The following is a 14,758-nucleotide window of genomic DNA, read 5'->3' on the forward strand; positions in this document are numbered from 1 at the left end:
GGGATCTGCGCGGCCCAGTCAGATGTTATAAACCGTGCTGCAGCAGCATTCGACCCGCGCCCAGGGGCGAGCTTGGCGGAGCCTCCGCAGCAGGGTATCCGGTTGCTCCTCCGTTGATTCCTCTCCCCTGCGGCCTCAGGGGACGGTGCCCACTTCGCTCGGGGTCCGGTCCACGTCTGGCACGGGCGTCGCCGCCGGCCGCCTGACGTGTGGCCCACTGGCCGCCAAATCTGCACCGCTGTGGCCAGGAGGGGAGGTGCTGGCCCGCGATGCGGAGCGCCGCGTTGTTGGGGCCTCTCGAGCTCGGAGAGGCAGGGGCCGCCTTCCGGCCGTTCCTCGTAGTCTCCGGCAGCCGCTCTCTCTCTGCTGGGACACGGGGCACCAAGTGGGTCCGTAGGGACCCCTGCCGTAGTATCGGTGAACCTCAGGCTATATAATGCCCCAAAAGGGCCGTGATGTGCCGATTCAGGAGGCGGCGGGTAGGAGCGGAGGAGAACACGTCCTATCCCGCCGCCATCTTGGCCACGCCCCAGTTGTGTGTTTTTTAAATGTTTTATTTTAGTATGGTTATTTTATCTTGATTTCAATAATAATGCAGGTTTTCAGATTCAAGAGTGTGATACTAGCAAATACCTTTTCATGAAAGAGCTGTTCAAACTCTTTGAATTTCTTGCAGTCGTGTGATTTTATTGTATCGTTCGGTAAAGACCCTTGAAACAAAATACAATGTGTATATGTAAAACAAAGAGTGAATAATATACAATGCAATGTTGAACATATACATTGTATCAATGACCAAACCTTCTGAAGGCTACTGATACCCCAAGTGACTCCTTTCCGATAAAAGAAGGGCAGCATCTGATGTATGTGAACACAACATTTCAGATACCACCTTTTTTGTGGTGAAAGCACTTGACAGTTTAAAGCAAGTGAATCCCAGAATATTAATCGTGGAAACACAATCTGGGATAAGTCTTTATCACAGCTCCCCTGGAAAAACAATTTACAATATTTGTTTCCTCGCTGTCTTATAACATCAGATGGGAGTAGAAAGGGGGCTCAGTAAAGGACCAGTATCCTTCAGCTGATTTGCATGTGTTTTGGGGTTATTATGCATGGCTTCATGATCAGAGCAGATAAATAAAAAGCAGAGGCACCCGCTACTCCCGTCAAAGAATTGATCATTCCAGATTTGGCTTAATCATCCCAAGCTGTTCACCCCAGGTCCACTCTAAGAGCTTAAATCATTGAAGAATATCTTCACTTTAATTCATGATAGTTAATATGTCCATCCAACACCATCACTTGACTTCTATATAAAATCAATTGGAAGAATGAAGTCACGGGAAGAACAAGCATTTGCAATGCAATAGGTCTCGCATTAGGAAAGTTTGAGCTATTGGTCTTGTAAATGACAATTTTTTTATTTATGTGCTGGTTTTGAAAATAGCTAAATTAATAGCTTTGTCATTTACAATGCCAATAGTTATAACTTTCGCAAATGTGACACCTATAGCATTTGTAATGCAACATGTTTTGTATTTACGTGACTTAGATGTATTGATATTACAAATAACAATGGCTTTTAATTTTTTTAATTAATACTTAAATAAAAGTGATTGTAATTTATAATGGCAATAGCTTAAACTTTTGTAAATAACTCTTGTGAAGATTATACGCTTGGCTGCTAAGCTGCTGTTTTTCGTGCCAGAAAAGGCTCAGAGGATTATAAGTCAGAGCTCCTGTCACCAGCATGAGACCACATACAAAAACAAGACCTAGACCTGTTTAGGCACATAAAGATCTATCCTTATATTCATGGGTATACCAATTTCTGCAACAATATTGCATCAAACAACTCCCTTATTTTTAGTTAGTTAGGGTAGTTGGTATAGCCCTGGATGGTGCCTCTTTTAACAAAACGCCCGTTCCAAAAATTAGATCAGTTGTGAGACATAAACACTCATACACCTTAGTGTCATCCGTGCAACATAAATGACAAAAAAAATGTGAGCGAGAGAACACCTCACGGGCGCACCACCATCGGGAACCTGGCTGGTACTCACCAGGGTTGCCCTGTTCTCATCATCGGTGTTTTCAAGCTCAGAAAGGAAAGGAGAAAGTGTCCAAAACACAAAGAAAGATTTGTGTAAATAGAATATGCAGTGGAAAAGGAAGATCAAAGAACTAGTGAGTGCAGAGTAGTGAGTGCAGAGTGCAGAGTGCAGAGTAGTGAGTGCAGAGTAGTGAGTGCAGAGTAGTGAGTGCAGAGTAGTGAGTGCAGAGTAGTGAGTGCGGAGTAGTGAGTGCGGAGTAGTGAGTGCGGAGTAGTGAGTGCAGAGTAGTGAGTGCACATCATCAGAGCTGTATGAATAATAACTGTATCAGCCCCGTGCGTGAGGTGCATCATCCACATTGCTCAGGTCACCCAAATTCCTGCACTCTCTACCACACTGCTTTCAAGAACAGCATACTCTTGCACACACACTCACTGCTCACCAATTCAAAGTTTGCTAAACATTTTATGCAACGCATTGTCATACACACTGCCAATAACTCAAACTTTATTGCTGCGAGCCCTATTGCATTGTAAATGCTTGTTCTTTCTTTCAGACGGAGATGACATTGAGAGCCTTCAGCTGGAGATCAGCGGCTTCCTGAAGGAAATGTCTTGTCCGTACTCTGTCCTTGTGTCTGGTGACCTCAAGGACAGATTGACCAAGGGCGAAGACTGTCTAAAACTTCTGTGTAAGTCCTTCGAGGCCTCCTTTCCTTTCATGGGTTTGTTTTTAGCACCTACGTTTACCAGCACGACAAATGTTCTCCAGCAATTTATTGTTTACAGTTAGCCGTTACTCTAAGCAGCAAAAAGGTAATTTTTTTGCTTAATGCAGCTCATTTAATTTATCCAGATCTCTGAGATGTAAGTATATGATTCCCTGTTAAATGGTAATGTGTTACCAAGAGTTATCACTTTTCTCTGTAGTTTGTGAAAATGGCAGTCTCTGTTAAGGAGTAAAAAACTCTATGCAGCACAATGTGATTCTGCTTTTGGTAGCACAGGTACCAGAATAACCCACCAACCATCAGTATCAATGCAGCATTAGCAGGACCCTGTGAGCCTAAGAGTCTTATCTTAAGTCCCCCACCCTATTCCTCGAAGCACTTCACCCGCTGCCTTTTGACAAGTCCCCAAAGAATCTGAGGCCACAAAAGATGAAGTATGGTAAATTTGGTTTCAACCCTCTGGTTCCACTGGTTATTCTAATGGGTGTTGCAATTCAGAGTTGCAGTGAAACCCATACTGGTTCCCTTTAAAGCTGTAATAGTAGATGGGAGATGTTTTGGGTACTAAAGTATACCTGATGTTCATAAATTGGTTGTTTGGGCTACTTGAAAATTCATTGTTTGTTATTATTTGCCTATTTGCCTCTCATTGTGTATGCAAAAGTAAACCTAGTTTTATAATGTTATTATGGATTATTTAGGTGCTTGGTGATACTTATAGAATTTCAAGATTTAATAAAACAAATGCTAGAAAGCAGCCTGTGCAATCTGTTCTTGATAACTGATTTGTGGATAGATTAAGAACAGCAGAGCACCATTATCTAGGTATAGAAGGTGTGGTGGCCAAAGGCATGGATTTGTGGAACAACTGTGAGATGGCAGGCTAGCTGTGTGCTTGTCCGGCTTATTATTACATCTTTTCTACCCACTTGGCAATTTGTTAATCGTCGATCACATTTCCCTTCTTAGTATTTCTAAGCACTGAACTGCAGGCGCTGCGGATCGCCAAGAAAAAGCAGCCAAAAGAAACACCTAAAAGTAATGCAGCACTTGTGGAAGTCCAGGCCATTTCTGACATCCTGGGACTGCCGAAAGATGCTTCCGATGATGCACAGTCTATACTCACGAAAGTAGAAGCAAAGGTATGAGGTGTTTGACTGTGTGTGTATAGCTGTTGTGCTCACCTCACTTTAGAGAAAACAGTGGGGTAAAATAACTTGGAGTATTAAAACAGTTGGCATAGGAAGTTCTGCCCTGATCTTAGCTCCCTTAAAGAATCTCTGCAATTGGAGAATGAAAAATGGCACCCAAACACCATCTTTGTCTCTCTCACACTAAACATATTCTCCATTTGTAGTTTAAGTTTAAATACTTTATTCGACAACATTGTCATAAAAGCATGTTTCCCTAAGCTAAACAGAATAAATACTACGCTAAAGTTTTAAGAACAGAATAAAATACTTATTAAATATCATTCATTTTATACAGTGTTGACGAATATTTCGATTTGTATAATTCATACGTTATAAAATCAAATCACAGCACAAGGCCTTAGCAAGTTGAAATTGTCATTACAAATGCATTTCCCATAATTGATTACAGTTTTAAAGTGCGCGTGCGTATTATCCAGGCCCACCCCATATATTTGGCTACTGCGATTGCAAGATTGGGGGCACAATTTGATTTTAATATCCTTAGTGCCTCAAGATATTTCCTTGTCCCCAAATTCCTGCAAACCGGTTTTAACCATCTACTTCTTGGGGCAGCATATAGTGGGCAAACAAACAGAAAATGTGGGATGTCCTCTACATGTGCTTTACAATAAGAGCATGTTTTTACATTACCAGGGGACCATTTGGCCGTAAAAGCATTGAGGGGTAGAGAGCCAATTCTAAGCTGGAAATACAGTTTCCTATCTAGGGGTTTAGAGATCAAATCCCAGTACTGTTCACATTTAGGAGTAATTTTAAAATCCAAGAACTGGGATGCCAACAAAGATGGTTGATTGGAAATCAGTACGGTATTATTTATCATGTCCCAATACATTTTTTTCAATAAAGCCTTAGAAGGAAAGGCATGTGGGTCTACTGCAGTCCACAAGTGATCTAGGTGCATTTTTTGGAGCAAATTCCTAACTACTTTTAACCACGATATTTTGTGAAACCGGTCTGAGCTAGCAACGTCCATGAGGGCAGCTGCGTAATGTCCCAATTCAGGAGTAGTTTTTATACGCCTCCAATATAGGAGGGGACGCAGTCTGGCCATGTCCTCGATCTTTTTCCTCCCGAGATCATACTGGAGCGGGATCGAAGGAGTGCTCTGGGGGACACCAGTCATTCGTCGAAGAAATTTGTTTTCTGCAACGGCTAATGTGCTCAGATTGGTGAAGCCCCATAGTTCTGATCCGTAAAGGCAAGCGCCCAACACTTTCATGCTGTAAATCTCCATTATTGGCTGGATGGGTTTAGTAAATTAAGATTTATGTTTTTGGGCTATTGCCCCTGTCAATTGGTTGAACTTTAGCACCACAGAGTCCAAATGGGATTTCCAGTTCATGTTGGCCTGTAAAGAGATACCTAGATAGGTAAAAGCATTCACTTACTCCAGTGAAGACCCATTAAAATGCATTTTCCCCTTGAATTTCTTGACAGGGTTCAGGTTCATAAACTTAGTCTTTGATGTATTTATTTCCAAACCCTGTAACCGACAGAAGTCACCAAAAGCGTTAATTGTCTTTTGCAGTCCGCTAGGGGTCCGCGAGACCAGCAGGGTGTCATCTGCAAACATTAATACTGGGGCCCGCTCCCCATCTAATAGTGGGGCATCTGTCGGAGATTGTTTTAAGAAGTCAACTATGCCGTTGATGTAGAGGGAGAATAAGGTGGGGGCCAGGACACAGCCCTGCCTTACCCCTCGATCCACGGGGAAGGATTCAGTGACGTCTCCCTGCGCACCCCATCTAATCCGGGCATAGTTGTTTTCATGCATCCTCATGAGCAGAGTCAGCAATTCAGGGCTTATTCCAAGATCCCGCAAGACAATCCAAAGTTTTTGTCGGGGAACTAAATCAAACGCTGACTTCAAGTCAACGAAAACCGCAAATAATGGACCATTTGTTAAGGTTACATTTTTCCAGTACATAGTTAGAAAATGGAATACCTGGTCAACAGAGCTAGTTAAAGGGCGGAAGCCGGCTTGGTACGGGGAGAGGATATCCTTATCATCTATCCAGGCTTGTATTTTATTTTGTATCATCCTGCCCATCAGTTTTTGCGCCGAGTCGATAAGGCTGATGGGCCTGTAGTTGCTTGGTAAAGCCTTATCCCCTTTTTAAAAAACAGGTATTATTTCCGCACCTTTCCATGTTACTGGAATCGTTGCTCCTTGTGCGATGGCGTTACTAAGCCATACGAAATATTTGCACCAGTTGGCCCTGTCGGATAAAAACACATCCGCCGGTATTCCATCGATTCCTGGCGCCCTTCCTCTGGATACTCCATCCATTGCCTCGTTTACATCTTTCAATGAAAATATTTCATGAGTATAGAATACCCTTTCTAGGGGGGATTCAATTAGAGGAGGCGGGTGAGCTGCGTATTGAGGTTTGAAAAAGTCCACCCAAGCCTCCTTTGCTACATGATTTTTCGGGCAGTCTGCTATTCCCCCACTTTAGGATGGCCCAAAACTCCTTCTGCTGCTTGGCTGCACATGCTTTCTTCAGATCTAACCATGTATTCTCATCCCACAATCTTTTTGCCCTGATTTGTGCTTTCCTGTACTCGTCCCTGGCCTTTAATACTCCTATTTTAGTCCTTAGTGCTATGCTGAGTTTCTGTCGCGCTTTTCGGCAGGAGTGGTCATACCACCCTCTTTTTATTGGTGGTCTAGTACCCTTCCTCTGCTGTTTAAAAAAAAAAAAAAAATTGCTTCTGTAAATTAGCAAAGAACTTTGGCTGTGACTCTTCAATCAATTGATTAAAATGTATTTCATTAGTAAGAATCTGCAGTCTGGTAACCTCTTCAATAACTATCTCCTCAAGGGCCTGCATATCCCCGGGATTATCTACCAAAGTTGCCCATTTAATGTGGCGGAGATTATTGGTTGAAACGACATCTAGTGTCGTAAGACCCCATTTCAAATTAGTTAAATTTACACCTTGTTCCAGGTTAATGAGCAGGCACAATGGGTTGTGGTCACTCTCCAGTCGTGGTATCACTTGCATATCCACCACTTTATGCCAGTCTCTAACATCTATAAGGATGTAATCTATCCTGCTACTTGACCGCAAATTATCAAAGGTGTGCTTACCCTGTGGGTCAGAAGGGGTGCGGCCATTTACTGCCCTCAATCCTCTGGACGGGCATAGGCTCTTAACCTGTATTGCCACTTCTGTCCATTTTTTTACCAGCGGGAGATCCAATTGGGGAATTCCCCATTTGGTATCTTCCTCTTGGGCCAGTTCATTATCCTCACATCCTAGTGGTTCAAATGTTGTGTTCAGGTCTCCCCCCACCAGGATGGTGTGCTGCAAGGGTAGAATCTCTAAATCATTATCTAATGCACCTATCACATCAGAGGCTATACCCCCTTGAGTTCCCCTGGCATAAATATTATATAAGGTCAGGTTATGGCCATCAGCCCTAGTGAGAACTAATGGGAGTAGGTCACAATTATTGACATGTCTCTTTTTGATGGTACATTGTAAAGATTGTCGTACCCAAATGGTTAAACCCCCAGAAGGCCGCCCCTTAGTATTCTTTTTCGCAGGTACATAGAAATTTAAAAAGCCCTGTCGAAAGACTGGTGCCACTGCCCAAGTTTCCTGCAGCATGATAACATCATGCCGATCAATAAACTCACACCATTCGGGAGTTTCTAATTTGTGATGGATTCCCGCTATGTTCCAAGAAATGAGTTTAATTCTACCTTTCAACTCAGTGTTCCTCTCTTGTAAAGGTATGCCCTGATTAAGGGGGAGCAAGAGGGATGGAGGAGTACTTTCCTCATTACTTGCAATGGCATGGGTGATTAATAGGGTGTACACTGCTATACTAGGAGTATGTTCCCTGTGATCAGGTGTCTCACCCTCACTGCAATTCATTTCTAGATTCTTTATAATGCCAGTGCTCCCGTAATTAACCTCTACAGCCATAACCTTTCCTAAGCTCCTCCATTCTTCCAGTCAATCACATTCACTTAGACCAGAAAGGGCCGAGAACCTATTTTCCGTCAATATACCCCAGTTGTTTCTATTATCAGGAGTTTTGGCTTTTCTTAGTACAGGGTTCCACTTAGTTTTCAGCATTGTTGGATTTAAGGTGTTACTTTTTTTGTATAAAAGAAATCCAACGTTAATGGCACTATTTCAGTTGATCTACGCTGGGGGGGGGGGGTATATATTGGCTAGAATATTTGGCAGAACTTCTGGGTCGGAAAGATGTAGCACCACACAATCCCTCTTGAATATTTTGGTACCACCCCCGATCCATTCAACTCTTCTAGCTTTAACTATTTCCTGTGCCAGCTGATCCATGCCTCCCCGAGCAAAAGCCATGTTTCATGATAGCCAATGGAGAGATGTATTTATCAAAGAAGGAGTGTTCTCTACTTGCCCTGATTCCAGCTGTGGGACGTTTGCTAGGACCAATATTAATGGTGAAGCCTCCACGATTAGTTCTACGGGCCCCTTCTCTAGATTATCATCTTCTTTTCTGCCTCTATAACTCGGCCCTGTAGGGACCCCTTTATTAATATCTGGATCCATGTCTCTCAGGTCCCCCCTCCCTAGAGCTATACTCCCCAAGGTGATCAAAGGAGTATTTGCAAATAAATCTAACCTGGGGGCAGTTTGGGTAGATTTTGATTCGGCACTAGATGTCTTTGGCAGAGGGGTTTTCGTTTTTTCTTCTAGTGATTTTTGCAGGAGAACCCCCAGTCTGTTCACCTCTTCTGTAAGCTGGTCTATTTTACTTAGGAGCGGTTTGGTTATGGTTTTGATCTTATTATCTACGGCATTAAGCAACTTCTTGAATTGATCTTCATCCAAGTAAACCTTCCCTCCTACATTACCCCTTATATCATCTCCACTATTATCCTGAGGGGAAGCATCGAGGTGCTTTTTACTTGACCGGAGACCGCCCCGTTTAGATATATTCTTCTCCCCCCCCTTTTATTACTCTCGGAGCAGGGACCGGTGCAGGGGCTCCTCTCCTAGAAAAATAATTTCTTTGTCCTGTATGCTCTCAGGAGCTGGTTCGGAAATGGCTACTAGGAGCTGAGTCAATGGGTTGTTATCTGGGAACTGGAACACCTCATTGCTAATATTGAGAGCGGAAGTAGATAAGGGCATGTTATCAATAAGCAAGTCTGGTGAGTAGCTCAACCCCAGGGATGATCTCCTATCCTGGTTGATTTTGGCAACTTTCTGGACCATATAATTGTCTATGGTGTTGATGGGGGCTGTGGTTTTAGATTTCGACATTTTTAAAATAGCAACTTTTCCAAGTAGCGTCTATGCAGATCCGTATGGTATTGGTCAAAAGGTGATATCCCAGACAATTATTTTGGGAGATTATAACTTACTTGGGAATTTTGCACAGAGGTCAAGGCCCTGGCACTGTCTCTTCCTGTCGATGAGGGCCGTAGAGGGCCCGCCCTTTGCCCGGGCTTAGCCCCGGGCGTCCCGCTCGCGTCCCGCGAGGCGGGGGTGTCAGGGAATTTATTGCGCCTCCTGGCGCTTGCTCCCCGCGTCTGTCGTCAGCAGCTACGCGCCGCCGCGAGGCCTGCCGGGTGTTGTAGTCCCCGGAGCGGCGGCGCGGTGTTTGTAGGCTTCGTGACTCTTGGCGGTGGCGGCTGGTACCTCTGGCAGCTTTCCGTGGCTCTCGGCGGTGGCGGCGGTAAGTAGAACTCCCCCGCTCTGCCGGGGTGTCAGGGAATTTATTGCGCCTCCTGGCGCTTGCTCCCCGCGTCTGTCGTCAGCAACTACGCCCCGCCGCGAGGCCTGCCGGGTGTTGTAGTCCCCGGAGCGGCGGCGCGGTGTTTGTAGGCTTCGTGACTCTTGGCGGTGGCGGCTGGTACCTCTGGCAGCTTTCCGTGGCTCTCGGCGGTGGCGGCGGTAAGTAGTTGTACAATAAATCAATTTCTTTATGCACATGAACAGGTTCTGATAGGAGTAATGGGGCAAGGAGGTGTGTGGGCAGAATCATTTGTTTTTGACTATAATACCACTCTGTTGAGTTGTCTGGATTACTAGGAGCAGAGAATTATGTTGAACGTGGGTAGGTTCTAAGGAACACGGAAGTGGGCTCTGGTCTGTCTAGGGAAATGCTGCCAATGATAAGTCATTAGGTTGGAACAAGGAAGACTAGGAAAAAAATGTTGATAGCACAGCTGCACATCAACACGCAGGGTGTCCTTGCAGAAGCTGGACTCGATGATGAAACCCTGCACATGGCATCAAGGACAGCCAAAGCTTTGTGAAGAACAAGCTCTCTAGGGGCACTTTAGCGTTCAGAATTGCTGAAAAACATTTAACATTAATACTGAAAGGTATATGGGATAACCAATCTTGAGTGCCATACATTAAGACTGATGCTCAGTAAGTTCATCACTGACAATTGGTGTTTCAGATGCTTGGTCTGTGAAGCTGATAATGTTGGTGATGTTATAAAGGGTAACAAAGTCAATATTCGCAGTGGACTTGAAGCGCCACCTATCGTACCTGGCAAAAACACAGGAACATGCAAAGCGTTAAAAGCACAGATGGGGAACTTAAAACGAGCACAATGGACAAGGAGCTAGGGCAGGCTAATGCGCAAAAGAAAACAATTAAAATGTATTGTTTGGCAGAAAGAAAATAGGAAACTAAAGCAGAAGAATATGAAGGCCACACACTGGGAACTTGGGTAACATGGAAAAGAAACTGAGGGCTATGGAAAGAATCACTAGTAACAGTAGTTGAAGTCCAAGAAATTAGGTAGTACTGCTGAACAGTGCTAACTTTGGAAACCAGTAGAGCCAATTAGACAGGGCTACTTCAAGAAGCAAGGACATCTGCTAAACAATACAGGTTTAGGAAATCAGGTTGCACTGAAAGACCGTGTTAGTCAAACATTTAGGAAACAAGGAATTTATACAGCACAGACATCTCTCTAATGAAACAGAAACACTCCATCTATGAACAATGCTGTATTGAAGCAATCGGAGGCTTTAAAACATCTCCTTAATCGTGGCATCCCAGAGCGGTGCTCAAAGTAGGGCCTGCAAGGTGTAGGTGTGCAGATGCATCCACCCGTCCTTTGCCTAAATATTTGGGGACAAAGCAGTGAGCATGGGATTCTAGGAAATGCAGCCTTTGCTAAGGAAAGCTTACAGGCTGTCTCAAACCAAGCTTGAACCTATATTATAAGTCAAGACCTGAATGTTTTCCTAGATTTCTGGTACACAATATTGGGGTGTGCTACAAGGTCCAGGGCTGTATGGAAACATAAGGATTCAGAGGGTTGGCCGCAGAGTCTGGGGATCGTTGATGTTTTGTTTTTTGAGTCTGAAAAAAAAGTTTTGAAAAGTTTGCTCTATGTCTATCAAAACCGATGGCAGAAGTACACTAAACTATCTGTGAATTGAAAGGATCTGTATTGAAGGTAGTTCCTTTTAATGTACATATTTGTCCCCTGGGCCAGCTGATAACTTCAAATTTGGCGAGCAGAGTACCCTTTGGCTGACGGAGGTAATATCCTCTGTGCTGAAAAAGGGGTATGTTTGCTCTTGGGAAATATTTCCTCATTGGTCAGGAAGTGTCCAGGAGTAACTCCTGCCTATATTCGAGTGATTCCTACACTTGCACCCAGGACTGAAAAGCAAACTCCAATGTTCTATTGGCTGATCTCCCATGTCGCTACAGGGACATAAAACATTGCAAGTGACCATTCTATAGAGTGACCAGTTGCAAATGGACCTGGACTGTGACGGTGTTCTCTGCTGGAGTAGGTTCTGGACTGCAAGTGCTGTCCCTGAGGTACTGAGAGCCTTCTAAATTACCAAGAGGAGCTACTCCAAAACATTGGACTTCGGGTGGGAGTTGTTGGATACAGCCTTTATCCTACCCCCATTGGAAGATTACCACTTCCATAAAAAAAAAGACAAAGGGCCTAATTATGAGTCTGGCCGTCCGACGAGCGCCAGAGTCGATATAGTGCAGAAGTGGCGGTACAGCCACTGCTACACCGTGGGCTGACTGCCCTATCACAACTTGAGTGGTTTGACCGTAATCGGACTGCTGGCTCTGTCACGGAACCGCGATTCACTGGCGGTGGCAGGCCGGTCAGGGGCTATGCAATATGCAGGTGATGGGTAAGTGGTCTTTCCTCCATGCAAAGGCAGGCGGTGCTAAAACAAAAGGGACCCTGCAGGGCCTCTTGTGCCCCCTTAGCCTGGGGATGCATGCAGGGAGGCACAACATGTGCCGTTCCCATTTCTGGGCCTCTTTCAAAGGCACCACTGCCTTTGAAAGACTCACCGCAGCGGGACAGCCAAGTGCTGGCATGCCAGACCACAAAATTGGTCATAATTGGGTCGGCGGCAGAGACCTTTGGCGGAGCGGTGGCGCGGTAGTTGGCAATGCTGTGCCACCTCTCTGCCAGAAGTCATAACTAGGCCCTAATCCAGAAGATAAAAACTTTGGTTGGGGCGACCTGCTTGGTTTATCAGATTTCCATTCCTTCGGGCTTGGTCAATTGAGAACAATGACTTCTGATTGGCGCTTTACTTTTCTTTGTGACGTTTCATCCTAAAACTTAAAACAAAATATGTATCCGGTTGCCCTGAATGGATTATCATTTTTGTGTTTTGTTTCTTATTACATTTTTCTTGATTTACTGAAATTTGTTTTAAAATATTTATTATTGTGTTTTTCACTTTTTTAAAAACTTTTTGCAGGCCTCTTAAAATCATTATTTTTTTACTAGACCTGCAGGTCTAGTGTCTTAAATAGTCTACTCTACCTAATTATAATGCTCTTAACCAATAAACTGGTTTCAAATTATGTGATCTTTGGCAAATATTTTAGTTCATGGAGCCACCATTTTCATCTTTATCACATATGAGAGTACCTTCAAATAAGCATGTTCAGCATATCTGCTGTACAAAAAGCACTTTTGTTTGATTTAATAGACTAAACGTTTGCTCTATATGTAATACAAATCTAGCCACATATAGTGTACACATGACCGCTGACTGGCCTCTTAGTTCATTAAACACATTATCATCAGCACGGGGACAGGAATGCTTCTCAAATCATGTTTAAAAATTATTCCTTTTAATGAATACCCGAAGCGTGAAGCGGTAGCACACTTATTTGCAATCAGCAGATTTTGCACTGAATTGGCCACAACATTTGCCACTGACGTGGTTTTACTGATAAAACGATATAGTGTACACTGTTTGGAAATCAAGTGTCTGCAAATATTTGTCATTTGCACGTCACCAAGTAAAGTGTTCTGATTTGTTTTGCTCCTACTTAAATCTTTTTTTTTTTTATTCTTTTTTATTAAGTAATAAAACAAGCACAGTCAGTAAGTTACATTCAGCTTGGGTCCGTTACAGCACCAGGAATACATCCGAAATTTATACAGTTTTCACATTCATAGCAACAAGAAAAACATTTTAGTCTGTCTTCCGAGCCGGTCCGTGGGACATGAGGAGGCTCACATATGTTGCCCCTAAAGGCATTCCAGCTTGACCATACCTCTCCCCATTTGCGAGGGCATCCTCTCGCTGTAAATACAGTCTTTTCTTGCAGCATGCACCAATCCATGTCGCTTTGCCAGTCTGTAAGTTTCGGTGGATTAGGGGCTCCCCACAGTGTAGCAATGTTTCTCTTCACCACCATCTGCCCAAGTGTCACCCAGATTTTCCCCTTTGGAGGCAGGTCCGTGGGCTCCCAAATGTTCAGGAGACATCTCTTAGCCTCTAAACGGATCTCTACTTCCCATACCTCCTGCATACACTGCACCACTCGTCTCCATTATCTTTGCACCTTCGGACAGTCCCACATTATATGGAAGAAAGTGCCTGTCCCTCCACATCCCCTTCTGCATAGCCCTTCTCCCCTCCCCATAGCTCGCAGCCTAGTACAGGAGATATACACTCTATGTAAAATTTTCAGTTGGAGTAATCGCAATCGGGCCGAAATCGCCACTTCCCTAGGGGAGGCAAGAGCACACATCCATTCTTCCACGTCTATCTCTAGCCCATTAGCGACCCATTTCTCTTTTAGGGGAAGGAGCGTGTCGGGGGGGGTTATTGATTAGCTTTTTGTAAGTGAGAGAGATGGCGTGGTCTGGAATGTGTCCATCAAGTAATCTGTCTTCGAGTGGGGAGGTCTGAGGCAGTGTAGTCTCTGGTGGAATGTGCGTCTGCAGGGAATGTCGCACTTGCAAGTACCTAAAGTGTTCGGTCTGGGCTAGGTCGTATGTGTCCTGCAGGTGGGCAAACGTGTGGATTCCTTTAGGGCCCCAAATGTCTCTGATTTGTGAGATTCCTATCGGGTCCCAGTTACGGAACCCCTTTGTGTGCCCCAAGTTGCCTAGTTTTTCAGAGGCCCACAGTGGAGTTGACATAGTAAGGACACCCGACCACCCTAGTTTCCGCTGAGCAGTGTGCCATATCTGTACTGAGTGTTTAGTCGGTCCCGTGAGTTGGTGTTTACCCGGTTTGGAGTAGAGTGCGATCTCATAATTCCACCCAGGAAGTAGCCATCTGTCCATCCCGTACCCTGGTCGTTCTCGTCACTGTATGTACCGTGGTTGATCGCCGAGAGGTGGGCGGCCCAATAATATTTGCGGCTGTCAGGGAGGGCGATTCCACCGTCGTACCACCCCAGTGTGAGTTTGCGCAGCGCGATTCTAGGCGTCCCTGCCCATAGGAGGTCACGCTGCGCCGCTTCAACTGCTGCAAAATACGTGTTGGGTA

General features: G+C 44.5%; 1 protein-coding gene across 1 annotated transcript in view; it reads left to right on the plus strand.

The window, feature by feature from the left end:
* Positions 1 to 14,758, plus strand: part of FAM98B (family with sequence similarity 98 member B) — a 46,653-nt gene that overhangs the window by 13,019 nt on the left and 18,876 nt on the right. Inside the window, exons 3-4 of the mRNA XM_078659442.1 lie at positions 2,614 to 2,748; positions 3,757 to 3,929. Coding sequence (XP_078515568.1) covers positions 2,614 to 2,748; positions 3,757 to 3,929 — 308 coding nt within the window. The remainder of the gene's footprint in view (positions 1 to 2,613; positions 2,749 to 3,756; positions 3,930 to 14,758) is intronic.

This window comes from Lissotriton helveticus, chromosome 9 (genome assembly GCF_964261635.1).
Source record: "Lissotriton helveticus chromosome 9, aLisHel1.1, whole genome shotgun sequence".
Taxonomy (NCBI): domain Eukaryota; kingdom Metazoa; phylum Chordata; class Amphibia; order Caudata; family Salamandridae; genus Lissotriton; species Lissotriton helveticus.